Consider the following 14,238-nt stretch of genomic DNA (forward strand, 5'->3'; position numbering starts at 1 on the left):
ACTAATCCAAACCGTTCAAACCAATTTACTTTATGAGTGATGTGCTTCCATACAATTTTTTTTTATATTTTCGAATTATTTTAGTATCAAATCAAATGGTAAAAATGTTGAAAAAATGAATGTATTAAAATTAACTTAAAAACTCACATATTTGACCACTTGACTTGATACTAAATAAATTTGAAAAATTATAAATTTTGATGTAAACGCACAACTAATGAAGTAAATCTGATTGAACGGTTTGGATTCACCGTTTGAAGTCGATAGATTTTGAAATTGGTGTTATATAGGCTGAAATGACACTGATGTTATACTAACCAATACTCCTTTATATCTTGATATAATTGACAATATCACAATACTTTATTAAAGCACAGCCTTTATTGTGTAAGCTTGAGATTTCTTATTCATCTTCCTCTTGAAGCAAAACAAAGAATATACACACCTCAAATAACTTAGCAAGACATGTTTTCACCAAAATTAAAATTTCAAAAACAGTCATAGGATAGACTACAACTAGAAAAGCATCATTGAAGAAAGTATGGTGCAATTTGCAATACAAATTGGGTAAACAAGTAAAATTAGATCTTTCATCAAGTAGATAATTTTCCTGGTTCAACTTTCATGTTGATCAGCTTGAGATGGCCTCTTTATCTTTTTCTTCCTTGAAGCGAAACTGCTAGGTCCAACAGCAATTGATAAGCGCTTCGTACTGCCACAAATGATCAACATATTCAATTAAAAACACAAACAATAAATATTTTCAGTGAAACATCAACGGGGCAATTTCATGTCACTTGCAAACAAATGAAAGGATCAAGTATACTCTTCACAAAATGAGAAATATCATTCTCAACAAAAAGAAATTATATGTATATATGTATATAGAAAAATACATCAATACCTTTATCCTTTAAAAGAATGTATAATAACATCAACACCAGTCCCTCATTTCCCCTAAAGATGCACACTTACCCTACAACTATTTTCCTCAGAAGAAAACTCTACAAACATGATCACAATTAGGGGGTAATTTGGACAAACTAATCATAAAAAACCAAAGTCAAGGGGATGTGGGATACTGGGATTCATTGTTTAGCATGATATGCAGAATGGTTGCATGCTCCTTTAACAAATGAAACTGTTCCAACATCAAAATTACAGTATAGTTTGCCAGGGATAGTATGAACCTTGTAGTAAGTTCATTTGATTCAGAATCTTTCTTGTCATCTGTATCCTCTGAAACAAAAACAAAATCTTATAAACAATAACACCTTTTGCTGCAGAAAAACATGCAAGGGATCTCTATTAAAAAGAATAAAAAATGTTTTTAAATAAAAATAAAAATGTTCTCCAAGAGAGCCATATCATACAGTATTCAAGTTAATCATAAGTTCTTTTATAATTTTGCTGTCTCTGTGCTTGTGAGTTTATTTTGGACTAGTCTAATTGAATTTTCAGTTTTACAAATTCTTTTTGTTTTCTTTGCTTTCTGATGCTCTATTTCAACATAAACTTAGGTCTACCATACCAGCAGAGGGATAGTACACACGTACACACGCACACACATAAAAGTACTCCAAAAAGTAATTTCACCAGAGTTGCAGTGAGAGTCCTCGTTGAAGTCAGCGCTTTGGCAAGATTGCCACCTATCCTTTCCATCATCAAAATCCCAACGCTCCCCAACTGGAGGCATCCAAAAATTAGTTTCCTCCTCTTTTTCACCACCTTCAATACTATCAACATTATCATTGCTGTCAATTTCTTGACTCTTTTTCTTTTTATCCTTCTTGAGGTTTTTTATTTGAGATTTCTTCGACTCAACTAGCTCTTTTGATTTCTTTTTCTTTTTCTCTTTCACATCCTCTACTGGTGGTGGTGAGTTTGCTTGTAGCTCCATCTTTTCTGTTTAATTGAGATAATAACTACTTATTTAGAATCCACAATCTAGAAAAAATTAACATAAGTACTTCCAATGGCAATAAGAGAAAAGTAAATTAAATAAATGAACGCTACCTAATTTATTCTGAAACCTTCTTCCACTAATATGCTTCCAGATCTGCTCCTCTGTTTTGTTCACTGTGTCTCCCGTCAACTTACATATTAACTGTGACCTAGATTTCATTATTGCAAAAATTAACAAAACACAATTGATTTGCTCATGTTTGAAACATTAATTGAGATAACTTCTAGTACATATTTTATCTAACAAAGAAAAGACACTGCACAGCAACATTCAAAGACTTATTGATCAAAGCTCCAGCAAACGTTTAATTAGAAATACTACAGGGACAGATATTATACCCATCTATTACAAAATTATAGTACAAAACTTGTATTTCAAGACTGAAATTAATATATGAATTATGAAAGAAAATAAAAATTTGCCTTGATCCATCTTTTTACATAACTACTAATCCATCTAGCCTATAAGATTGTGTCCACTTGCAAATAGATCATCACACTCAAAGTCAATTAGCAAACCAGGCTATAAGATTGACTTTTGACCTCTAATGTAAAAAATCCATTTCAGCTCTTTGCCAAAAATATCCACTCGAATTTATAAAAATGAAAATTAACTACAACATTGTGATTGGTTCTCTCACTTGGAAACTGGATGCGGTTCAAAAGTATTGAGAGGAGGCTTCCTATTCCCAACAGCCGCATTAATCAACCCAACCCGACAAGCTCGACTCTTAGAGTACGACTCCTTTTCCTTCTCTGGCATCTCTTGACCCGTCTCGACGCATCTCCACCGTCCGCTGTCGATCTCGATGAAGGTCGGGTCTCCCAGAAGGAAGCTCCCTTCCTTTCCTTGCTCGCTCTTCCCCATCTCTGGTTTCGAGCTAGGATTTATGGATGAGGTCTCGTCGTTGGAGCTAGGGTTTTGGGGTTTAACCTCGTTCTCGACTTTCGATCAGTTCTCAGTTCGCGCTCTCTATTTCATTTTCCGGGCTTCCGATCAGTTCGCACTCTATTAAGTTAATTGGGCCAAAGCCCACGGCCCAACTATACTTTCTAAGCGTCTTAGAATATTCATTGAGTTCTTGAAAAACCCAAGACGAGCCGGTTACTGTATCGATATAGTGCCCTCATATATCTCCTTCGTATGATCCATATCTAATGGTTAGATTGCATAATTTTCATCCAACGATTAGATCTCTTTCCTTCCCCCTCCTCAGCTAATAGCCTAATATTATCTCCGTCTTCATTTCGCTCGAAACCCTCGATTTGTGGGTTTGAAATTCAAAATCCAGTTTGGCCCAACGTTCGACTTAAACCTTTTAACAAAGAGGAAGCAGCAAATAAAGGAGAAAAAAAAGGGGAGCGGAAGGAATACAAATGGCGTCAATTGATTATATTGTAGTTTATGAAGACGAATCGGCCGATGAATCTGATTTTTGCGAAACCGACGAGGATGATTCGGATGTGGATCCAACTTTTGATCTTGTTGATGTGACAGAGAAAGCGCTCTCGAATTTGTCGATCAAGAAAACAAAGCGAAGGTGGATTTTTTCAAATTTTTGTCTGGTTTATTTTTTATTTTTTTAAAAACGTGTGAAATTAGTGTAAAATTGTGGATCACTACACATTCCATAAAAAAAAAATTAAGTAATGAGAAAGGCTATCTGATTTTATTATTGGCTTTAATTTTACAAGTGACTCATCAAAAACCTTAGGTGTGTTAATCATGTCCTAAGCACCTCGTAGTTGCAATTTTGTGAAACTCTTTGAAAGATTGGTCCATAATCATGTTAGCTAGTATGAAAGATATGATTTCAACCCCTTCTATTATCTTTCCCGAGAAGGGATGTTAACAGCCTATAGTCTGGAGGTTTTATTTCTATATATGACTCTCCAAAAGTCAAAAGCAAACCTCTTGAAAAATATAATAAAATCTCCTGCATTTCCATGATTTTGTTCCCGGCTAAGGAGGGAGATGTGGTTTCTGTAGCTTCAGCTCCCTTGTTGGCTTAAAATAATTTGTCAGAAATTTCATACAAGGTACAGTGTTTATAATATGTCATATGTGTCGGTACCAGTAATGACAGAAAAGTGTCTTTTTTTCTCTATCTTTTAGTCGAAATGGAACTTAATGCCATTTCAATTTGCAGGATCACAGAGAAAGGGGAACATGAAGGAGGAGATTCAAAAAGCTTTGAAGCGGTAGAGAAACTTATAAAAGGTAAGCTAAAGCTCCAGAACAGTACCTAACAAGTTGTACCAGCATTGGATCTGGCTGGTCCAAGCCTGACACTGGTGTTGGTGTTTGTGTATGAGAGAGAGATCCAACTTGTCCTGATTTAAACATCATTTTGCACAAATTATTGTTTATCGTCTCGCACTTTTGTTGCACCATAAAGTTAATTTGTTTTTCACATTTTTTAACTTTAGAAGTGTATTCATTAAAATTGCTGTAGATGGTAAATTTGATAAATTGAAGATCGACCAATGCAAAGTGTATCTGAAACAGCATGGACTGAGACGTACTGGCAAGAAAGATATACTCTTAAGCCGAATCAAAGAACATCTGGAGTAAGAGAATATTCATTTCACCCCTTTATTATTATCTTTTTTGTTTTTGCCTGTGTCCCTTGAAATTTTTTTTGTTGTGCCATGTTTATGCTCATTGAATCGAGTAATTTGCAGGTTAAAGAATGGAGATGGGGAAAAGAATTATCCTGTCACAAGCTTTATCTTGAATTGCCAAGGTAGATAGATTTATCTTTTTGTTTTTCAGTTCTTACATATTTCTGTACTCGAGTTCTATCTATTTAGTTTTTACATTCTCCAGTCTGTACCTTTTTGAATTAATTCATACACCTCTTTAACTCTTTTCCCCTTTTAGGTGATGCATGCATGGGAGATGTGGTGATGTTTGAGCAGAAAGTGTATGAGATGTAATGCCACGAGTCCTTATTATGTCTTAAATAGTTAATTTTCATTTCTCTAGAGGATAAAGCATTAGAATATTAGGGTGACATTTCTATAGTAAAGCTTTCTTACAAACTTCAGGTTCAGCATAGCTTCTAGGAGTGCTACAGGCCCACCACTTGGTGAACGAATTGTTGTGGGCCGAATTGTGCATGAAAGCTACGGCGAAGCCAAACAGCAGCATACTTTCACAGTAAGTTGCCACTTAAATGGAGATTCAATTGTAATGATGATAAATTCAGATTTTAGCACATGTTTTATTGACATCTTAGATGTTAAACTATAATTATTTGTGCTTGTAGATTGAGGTCCTGTGGAGCAAGGGGGAGAAGCCATTGGCCCCCTTGTACCCTCTCCTCATAAAGGGTAGAAACCTCTATAAACTCAAGACAATGAGACAGGTATTACTTCTTCTTTACTTTTTGTTCGTGAATTTCCAATCAAAATTATTGTCCAAGTGTGAATATGTTCCTCTCTTTGGTTTTGTATTGAATGTATTCATGACACTAAATTTTAAGCTTTTTTAGAGTATTGTTTTTTTTTTGTGAAATACCATTGCTATTACTATCAGAATCTTTGCTTATGTTATTTTATTACCTAGCAGAGTAAGAATAAAATGCTCAGCAGTTCATATTTTTGAAGTAAGTTTGTATGTCATTCAAAGAAGTTAACTTTAGTTTTGAATTCAAAGAAATGGGATAACGAAGAGGAAAGAAAGAAAATTTTGCAAGAGAAGCATGAGAGGGGCAATGTTGCACGGTCATCAAGGCAGACGAGAATCCAAGAGAAGGAGATGAGGAAAACCCAAAGAGAAAATAGGTACTTTTAACTTTTTCATATTGCTTTCTTTTGTAATGATCTCATTCAATTATGGTATGTAATGACTGATGGCTCCGTATCTGATGAATACCGTCCTATGTTGGTCATATATTAGTTAACGCCTTAACAGCTTGATTTGTTAGAGTACCAAATGTTTGGGGGTGGTGGAAATAATCAGGTCATTTTCACTTCACGGGTCAGATTGGATTCATATCAGGTCAAATATGGTTTAGAGTTTGTGGCATTATTGAGTTGAGATATTTCAGCTCAATTTTCTGTCTTAGGCTTTTTAAGCAAGGTATTCTTTGGGATCAGGTTAGGTTTGGGTATGGATCGGTCAAATTCAGTATTTCAAGTTTTTCTGTCTTATTCTTGAGTTGGAGTGGGTTTCAATAATCTTTTGTGGGGAAGTCAGATCGAGGTATCTTGTCAGGTCACGTCGGCATTGGTCAGGACAAGTTGGGCTTGATTTGGCTGAGAGTTGGGTTTTAAGTCCTGCTGGTTTCATATTTACTGGTTTACTGACTGAATTGCTGGTCCATAACGTCAAATTCTGGTCAGATGCCATTGTGGGTTGCTGCCAGCTTGGTTCCAGGTTAGAGTTCTGGTTCAGGCATGCAGAACAGTTAGGTTGATATGTGTCAACTCTAGTTTTGTATGCTTGAGGCTTTACAAATATGTGCTACAATGTGGAACTAACCATACATTAAGGCCATACCTAATAGTTTGTGGAAATAAGTTTTGATATGTTCTTACTTTACAGGAAAAGGGAGATATCTCATGGCAAACAATCAACCAAACCAATACTAAATTTTCAAGATGTGACCAATCAGGAACAACCATATCAAAACTTTGCTCCTGAGAAGCATGTACACATTCAGCGAAACCCACCAACCAGACCTAATCTTGAATTTGTGTTGCCTCAAACTGTACAAATGAGACCCAACCATAGTTTTGTTTCTTCCAATAGTAGATACCCTGTTCAAGCAATTGGGAGGAACATCTTAGTTTCAGGGCCATCATCGCACCAGCAGGTCAATAATGGGTTTAACAGGCAGGTCCCTCAGCAAGAGACTTATCACTGGTGGGGCCCACAGAGCCAAGTAAATTGTGGGTATAGTGTGCATGGTTCATCGCATTATGAGAGGAATGTGCCACCTGTACCAAGACAGATGTGCAAGTTCAACATGCAAGGGCGGTGCCGTTTTGGTCAGGCTTGCAAGTTTAGGCATGAATAAGCAGTCTCTGTTTGTTACCAATCTTACCGAAAGAATTCCCCTCTGTATGTGAAAAATCTGGCAGAAACCTCTAGCGATTAGAAATTTTGAGATGCATGTCTGACAGGTCTATAAAGTTCCCCATTTTGAAAAAAAACAGGGCAAGATCTGTACCACAGTCATATATTAGCATTGCAAGATATCTAAAAACAATTGCAAGATATCTAACAACAATTTACTTGGTCTGACAAATGTAATGAAAATTTAATAGTAGCATTGCAACATCTCAGAAGTGACATTCTCTGATGGAATGCATATGAAGTTATGAACTGATACTGCACCGACAGCAGGATACTGTCTTTCTACTAAAGTACATGTTTTTTTTTAGGATATTTAGTACTGCATAACAATACCAGCATCATCAAAGTTCCACTTTATTCATATATCGCATCATCTCCCTAAGAAAAATAGAAACCTATGACTATAATAAATTAATGCCTTGACCTTCTGAGTTTCTAACACGAGAAAAGGTTGGGAAAATTTAACTTAGATTTGATTATTTTCCTTGTACTGCTATGCTGAGTTTGAGTGAGTTACCTCTAACTTGTGCTTAGCTCATTTAGTAAATGAGTCAACTCAACTTGGGATGTCAATAACGAGCTGTAAAGTCAATTCGAGTTGGCTCACAACTCGTTTATAACTAATAAGAGTTTATTTTAACACAAACAATTCATAGTCTAGTAAAAGTTTATCTAAACACAAATAATTCAAACATAATTAACAAGACAACTAATAAAACAAACAATCCAAACAGCAGCATAAGAGTCATTTAGAAACAGCATAAGAGTCATTTAGAAACGGCATAAGATTTATTGTGACTAATTTTGTGTAACTCGAATTGTTAATGAGCGAGTTGGGGTATGCTCAAACTCTTTTGAAGTTGTGAAAGATACTTGTTTACTGGGTAATGAATGCAATGTTGCTGTCCTACTGTCTGGGGTCAGTGGTATGCTGGTACTGAAACTAGTATAATGGATTCGTTTTAGTTTGTAAGGCTCAGCATACTTTTTTGGCTAGATGTTGAAAGTGGTGTTAATTTTTTTTTTTATTTTATTTCTGGATGATGTCAAGACACATCATTAGTCCAACTGTCATAGTATATATTATAGTTGCCATGTTCCAATAAGCACCGCTATGAAGCAAGACCCCATTAGCTCGGGCATCAGGAGTTACATAGCGCAAATACATTACAGGACACCCATGTCTAGCAAGCAAGGACCTAGAATTCGAGACAAATGTGATACCGCTGGTTGGCTTATAAGTTATAACGTTGATGATGATACCAGTGAAGAGGATAGTGGTATCATATGGCATGGGAGTATTGCAAAGAATGCAGGGGCTCCAGTTCTGGTCTGCTGCTTAATCATGGATTATTTGATTGCCAAAAAGGTGAATATTGCTGCAGTGCACCATTGATTATGCAAAATAGGGTCGTGGCAGTTTGATTCTGGGGTGCTACTCGATGCTGTTATTGGAAATTATTTATTTCATTCTGTTCAAGTTCATCCGTCTTAGACGTGGCTAAGTCAGTGAATTTATTAATTTCTAACAAATAATTGACATTGGTTGGGCTTATTGTAGTTTATATTTCAAGGTTTTGTTAAGGTCTTTTTATTAAGATTTGTTGGTAATTTGTAAAGTATGAAGATGGTGTTTCATGTGGTAATGAAACATGTTCATGGTGTGTCATTTTTTGCCCAAAAAAAATTTTACCATGACAGAAGAATTCTAAGTTTCCTTAGTTCACACGTCAAGGATAACATTTGAAGTTGCACTACAAAAGAAAAGCCATTTCAGAATGTATCTACTAGACTTTTTAATGAATGAAAAAAAACCAGAAAACTCTACTTCTGGAATTCAAAAAATATAAAATAAATTAAGAAATAACAGTAACTTAGCACAAAGAGAGAAAAGAAATGTCAGGACATCCCTATAATCTAAATTCCCAAAAAAGCTATCTAGTTAGTGGAAACAAGAGATACAAAGTATTTCTAACTAAAAGGTTACACCTAAAATGAAGGTACCAACTAGTCTACATAAAAACATTGTACATTTACATAAACACCCAATTAATTGTGCATATCCAATCGACTATGGAGTACTAATTATCAATGGCTTTAGGACTGCATTGTCGTTCCATCTTGGTACACCAGTATGAAATGCTTGCCGAAGCAAATCAACCCATTCTCTGACAAGAGACTTCTTTTGTTGTTGGAGTAGGTCGTACTCCTGCTCCATCATGGCCTCAAGCTCAGAAAAATGCCTCATCTTATATTGGATTTTCCTTGTCTGTGATGAATATGATGGAAAAAGAAAAAAAAGAAAAACAATAATCAGTGATATAAAAAAAGAGGCTTATAGAATCAACAGCGTTTTATTATTAAAACAAAACATCTGCATTTGTTTGTGAACACAAATAACAGTCTGCTCAATGTTCAATGAGTTCTATACAACTCAAGGTGCAATTTGGCCTTTTTTTGACTGACCTAACTTTAATTTGCAAATATGCTATATAATTGTTCCAACAAATGTTTGTATATTGCAAATTAGATTAAATAATGTACAATCTGCAAAAAATAAAAATAAAATTATAATTAAAGATGGCAAATAAACCTGAGCTTCTATAATGGTTGACATGAGGAGTTCCATTTCTCTCTCTTCATGGTCAGCGAGCAGCTTGGCACGAGCTGCAGTTGCTCCAATAGCTGTTGCCACGGCTGCTCTGATTTGGAAAGCGGTGGTTATAAATTCCTTCTCTGACTCATCAGACAGTGTTTCTATTAGAAGGAAAAGGAAAAGAGAAACTTATTACTGCTGCAAAAATTAACACCATTTGATGGAACTAAGAGAAGCAATAATAGAGATTGAAATTGGAATACAGGTCACTTGATACTACACTTTCAAATTTTGTCCTGCCAACTTGTTCTGTACATGCAGCGAAACATTTTTTTTAGTTTTGAGAAAAAGGAGGCACAATATGTTCCTTCATAATATCTCTCTTTCCCACAACCCCCACCCTGAAGATTCATTACAACTAAAAATATAATTGTTGCATTAAAATGCAAATTCCACAAATTAAGAAAGAACTTAAACACCAAATGCAGGTACTAGAAAAAGAAGTAAAAAACAACAACAAAGTACCTGTCTCTTCTGGGACTATCTTTTGCTGGTCACCCTCAGCATCCAGATTACTAAAAGCACCACAAGTTAGTAAAGCACGAGACAGATAAAGAGAACCAAAGAAAGGTCTTTTGGAAATGTAAACCAAATAAGGTAGTCTACTTGAAAGAAGAACATGGTATATTTGTATTTGAGATAACAGAATTTTCTGCAGATTTTGAAATAACATCTAAGCTATAAGGATTAGTTGATTGAAGTATGTGTTGGGTTATATATAGATACTATGACTCAAGCCTTAACTAGGTCTCTCTTTTCCTAGCTCAAATTGGTTGAGGATCAGGCCAAACTTATCTAGTACATGTCGGTCATGGAGCAATTCAAGGTGGTTACCCACCCCCCCACTCCCCAAGTCTACTTTTATTTTTTGACCTTAGTTTTCAGTGCTGTTTGCTATCTGTGAATAACAATATGATAAAATGACAGATTTATTAGAAAAAGTCAAAACGAAAAAGGTGCTGACCTCTGCGGCTCCTGATTTGACAAAGTAAACTTTCTTTCAACCTCAGACTTGCTTTTATCAAACGCTTCTCTAGCATGATAGCTTTCATTACATAATTCGGTAATAGCTGCATCAGCTGCAGCAGCAGTGACATGTGGACCAGAAACCGCAGACAGCAAAGCCACCTATTTAAATGGCAAAAAGGACAAAAGCGAATCAATAATAGTAGAAATAGTCGTTTCACTAATAATGCACCCATAGTTGTCAATTAAAAATTAAAATTAAAGGTTCATTCTTATGCTCCAATATTTATCACACTTGCAAGATAACCAATAAATTCTTATCTGGGTCTCAAAGTTAAGGTATAGTCAAGCAAAAGATGGCTAATTGCCTCTGATCTTTTAGTTTTAATTGAAACAAAATAATTTCCAAGAACCACAGGCTTAGTTTCAATTAAAAAGAACAACAATTTGGTGCTAATTTGCAAATATAGAGAGAATCGGATATAACAAAAAAAAAATAACAGTTGATAAAAATCATTACTTGTTTAATTAATGACTCTGTAGCAGAGACATAAGATGCCACCCGGCTTTTCTTTGACGGAGGTTCTTCACTTAGTCTCCCCAGTTCACTCACCTCTCCATTATTTTCTATTGGTTCTTTTGACAACTCAACTTCAACAGGTTTACTTTGAGCAAGCGGCAATCCAGGGACAGATTTGCCATTCGTGAGGCCCACAATGTGTTCCCCAAAAGGAAGCTGTATAAGCCTTGCTATGCACTCAGTTTTATTCCTGGTACGAACATGTTGGGCTATTAAATCCCAATCATCGCCATGCTTCAAAACACCTTCTAGAAGGAGTAGTGTCTCTGAATCAGTCCATGCAAGGCTAGGTACTGATACTGGTGCTGGTGCTGGTTTGTTCTCTGTTGTCTTTTCTTTATCACCAATATTGCTTTTTAAACATTTCAAGCAAATTTTAAGTCCATCCTGAAATAACAGTACCAAGTTTAGTTTCAAGCCCCTTGAAAGAAAAAGTGCATCAAATTTGAATTGTAGCAGTTTGTGCTTTTATTTATAACTCAGAACAGCCAGTAAACCAAAAATAAATTACTATAAAAATAAAAGCCAAGTACCTCCATCTTTTTGTAGTGCTCATCAAGACATTGCCCCCCACACAATCCACACAGGGACCCCTTCCGGGGGTCCCACTCACCATATATGTCAGAATAAGAAGTTAATGGCGGTAACTTTAATCCATTCTCACCACCAATCAATTTCTTTTCTCCAAGCGCCTTACCTTGCTGCACCACCTGTGTTGGTGCTAATATAACTCGCAACCCAGGAGGGGTCCCCTCCTCTACCAAAACCTTCGTCTCTACTGTCTGATTTTGCCTTTGACTCGGCTTAACAGACACAGAGAAATTAATCAAGCCCCACTTCTCCAAAAATGAAAATAGTTTCTGAAGCAAGGACACATCTCCTATCAAAGCCTTTCTAACCTCAGTAAAAGTAAGTCGTTTACTGGTATCCTCTCTGTACTTGTTGATAATAAAATCTCGGTACTCTTTGTAAACCCTTGGATTTTTTGTAGTTGAAACTCCCTCAAAGAACTCTGGCAGGGCCTGTTTCTCAGTCTCGTGGATCTCACCCCATTGAAACCAACCTAATACATGAAAAAGATAGGCAAGGATATGAAAGTCAAAAACAAAATTTGCTAATCTAATCTTACAATCTGGTACAAACCAGGCCTAGTATTAGCATGAAGTAGTTGGTAAAATATATTATTGCATTATTATGGCTCTAATTTAAACTTCTGGTCAGGAACCTATGAACTGGCCAATACCAGCAGAAAACCTGAGAATTGGACAGTACCAATCACCACGAACAGGACAGTAACTAATGAACCAGCACAGCCATAAGCAATACCAGTAAAGGTAGAAAAGAGGAAATTCTTTCTCCAATTGCGTGTTCACTTAAAATTTGAAGGCAACAAAAGGGGAACTATTTCCCATTCTCCGCACAATTCTCTTTCTCCACTTCTACCCTCCTGCCCCCACCATTAAACCAAGGGTTAATTTTCTCCCCTCAATTCCCTTCCCAATTGAACTAAAACAAGAACTGTCAAGTAAGAAACCCTAGAGGAGAGAAAGAGAGAGAACGAGAGAGGTACTTACTGGAGGAGATGGGGACGGTGTAGAGCTCGCGAGAGGGCTCAGCCCCGCCGTTGGGGGCCATCTCCCCGCCCTCTGACATGGGCGGGAAGAGGCGCTGCGAAGAGATCTGACGGTCAGAAGCGGCTCGATGGGCTGATGGAGCGATCTGGGCCGTGCGATTGACGGTTTGAAGATTTGCGGGTTTTTTATTTTCTTTTTATTTTAAAGGGAGAATTTGAGGGGAATTTTGTGACGAGCGAAAGGAGTTGCGTAATGGAGATGACGGTCGATTTGTAAACAGCGGATGCGCACGAGAGATGCACGTGACTCTCTACTTCACTTTGCCTTTGATTTTCTATTTTTTTTTTTAATTAATAAGTGATAACTACAATTTTTTATCTTCATTCCTTACCTACACAAAGTGTGTATACTTTTCACAAAAAGCAGTTATATCAAGACAATTATTTATTACATCTAACTTTATTATTGATTATGATTTTGAAAACTATATTTTTACTTATTCAATAAATATTTAACTTTTTCTTATAAATTCAAACTTAAAAAAAAATTAATTACATTAGATATAAATAATTTATAAATTAAGTATGAACACTTTTTTAATGGAGGTTGACTTGGGTGAGCCATGGAGTCGCGTTTGTACTCTACGCCATATTTTCATTTTGAAAATTCAAACAACTGATTCGAACCTTCCAACATATTCTCTATACTGAAATGTGCTTGGAGACTAAATTTTACATTTTTTGGAATTTTTTTACTATTTATTAAGACACTTTGAAAATCGTTATTTTACTGTAAAAACACAGTAAAAATTTCTGGATCACCGAATCAGCGATTTTCAAAGTGGCTTAATAAATCGTAAAAAAATTTCAAAAAATGTAAAATTTGGTCTCCAAGCACATTTCAATATGGAGATCGTGTTGAACGGTTCAGATCGGTTATTTGAATTTTCAAAATGAAAATATAGTGCCATGGAGCAAAAACTTCTTTTACTCCATGTCTCATTTTAGCTCATCCCTTTTTAATGTATATAAAGTATGCAAGACATGGATGCAAGAATATGTTCTCTTTTATATTTCTATTTTATCCGCTGCATTTTATTTTCCTGTTTTTATTCCTCTTTGGTGCTTTGTTTGGTAAAATGAGTGAGTCTATGGTGCTATGCATATTACGATTTGTTACTGTGCTATGGCTCTATATTCGAGTTTCAAATCCTAACGGTCGATCCGAACCGTTCATCTTGTTCTCCATATTAATATGTGTTTGGAGACCAAATTTTACATTTTTTGAAATTTTTTTACTATTTTTTTAGATTGATTGAAAATCACTGTTTTTGGATGGTCCAGAATTTTCAGATCAAGTGATTTTCTAGATATCTAAAAAAATAGTAAAATTTGGTCACCAAACACATATT

The 14,238-nt window shown here is 35.7% G+C and overlaps 3 protein-coding genes across 5 annotated transcripts; 1 reads left to right on the forward strand and 2 right to left on the reverse strand.

The window, feature by feature from the left end:
- Positions 1 to 364: 364 nt before the first annotated feature.
- On the reverse strand, positions 365 to 2,943 carry LOC144566063 (uncharacterized). 3 transcript variants are annotated; one of them, XM_078315925.1, is made up of 5 exons: positions 2,607 to 2,943; positions 2,017 to 2,114; positions 1,597 to 1,905; positions 1,191 to 1,239; positions 365 to 712 (listed from the first exon to the last, which is right to left on the reverse strand). In XM_078315925.1, the coding sequence occupies exons 1-5, from the start codon at positions 2,831 to 2,833 to the stop codon at positions 616 to 618; spliced, it is 780 nt and encodes a 259-aa protein (XP_078172051.1). In that variant the 5' UTR covers positions 2,834 to 2,943; the 3' UTR covers positions 365 to 615. The 3 variants fall into 3 exon arrangements, with proteins under 3 accessions (XP_078172051.1, XP_078172050.1, XP_078172052.1); XM_078315924.1 differs by having other exon boundaries at positions 467 to 712; positions 1,191 to 1,280; XM_078315926.1 differs by lacking the exon at positions 1,191 to 1,239 and having other exon boundaries at positions 467 to 712.
- A 311-nt stretch (positions 2,944 to 3,254) lies between these two features.
- LOC144566061 (SAP domain-containing protein) lies at positions 3,255 to 7,160 on the forward strand. The gene is made up of 9 exons (XM_078315923.1): positions 3,255 to 3,506; positions 4,116 to 4,186; positions 4,422 to 4,536; positions 4,651 to 4,712; positions 4,850 to 4,901; positions 5,017 to 5,128; positions 5,238 to 5,336; positions 5,627 to 5,754; positions 6,518 to 7,160. Exons 1-9 carry the CDS (start codon positions 3,343 to 3,345, stop codon positions 6,990 to 6,992), a joined length of 1,278 nt encoding a protein of 425 aa, XP_078172049.1. The 5' UTR covers positions 3,255 to 3,342; the 3' UTR covers positions 6,993 to 7,160.
- A 1,722-nt stretch (positions 7,161 to 8,882) lies between these two features.
- Positions 8,883 to 13,105, reverse strand: SWI3A (SWITCH/sucrose nonfermenting 3A). The gene is made up of 7 exons (XM_078315922.1): positions 12,828 to 13,105; positions 11,787 to 12,316; positions 11,194 to 11,640; positions 10,672 to 10,835; positions 10,173 to 10,222; positions 9,645 to 9,808; positions 8,883 to 9,320 (listed from the first exon to the last, which is right to left on the reverse strand). Exons 1-7 carry the CDS (start codon positions 12,904 to 12,906, stop codon positions 9,123 to 9,125), a joined length of 1,632 nt encoding a protein of 543 aa, XP_078172048.1. The 5' UTR covers positions 12,907 to 13,105; the 3' UTR covers positions 8,883 to 9,122.
- Between the last annotated feature and the right edge of the window lie 1,133 nt (positions 13,106 to 14,238).

The sequence above is a fragment of the Carex rostrata genome, chromosome 15 (genome assembly GCF_964058835.1).
Source record: "Carex rostrata chromosome 15, lpCarRost1.2, whole genome shotgun sequence".
NCBI lineage: Eukaryota > Viridiplantae > Streptophyta > Magnoliopsida > Poales > Cyperaceae > Carex > Carex rostrata.

Coding starts and splice junctions, on each gene's coding strand:
- LOC144566063 (XM_078315924.1), bottom strand. CDS start 2,833: ATGGGGAAGAGCGAGCAAGGAAAGGAAGGGAGCTTCCTTCTGGGAGAC. Junction 2,115..2,606: donor GAACCGCATCCAGTTTCCAA/GTGAGAGAACCA, acceptor AATGAAATCTAG/GTCACAGTTAATATGTAAGT. Junction 1,906..2,016: donor AAGGTTTCAGAATAAATTAG/GTAGCGTTCATT, acceptor TCAATTAAACAG/AAAAGATGGAGCTACAAGCA.
- LOC144566061 (XM_078315923.1), top strand. CDS start 3,343: ATGGCGTCAATTGATTATATTGTAGTTTATGAAGACGAATCGGCCGAT. Junction 3,507..4,115: donor ATCAAGAAAACAAAGCGAAG/GTGGATTTTTTC, acceptor TTCAATTTGCAG/GATCACAGAGAAAGGGGAAC. Junction 5,755..6,517: donor AAAACCCAAAGAGAAAATAG/GTACTTTTAACT, acceptor CTTACTTTACAG/GAAAAGGGAGATATCTCATG.
- SWI3A (XM_078315922.1), bottom strand. CDS start 12,906: ATGTCAGAGGGCGGGGAGATGGCCCCCAACGGCGGGGCTGAGCCCTCT. Junction 10,223..10,671: donor TCAAATCAGGAGCCGCAGAG/GTCAGCACCTTT, acceptor TGGTGCTTTTAG/TAATCTGGATGCTGAGGGTG. Junction 9,321..9,644: donor CAACCATTATAGAAGCTCAG/GTTTATTTGCCA, acceptor TATTCATCACAG/ACAAGGAAAATCCAATATAA.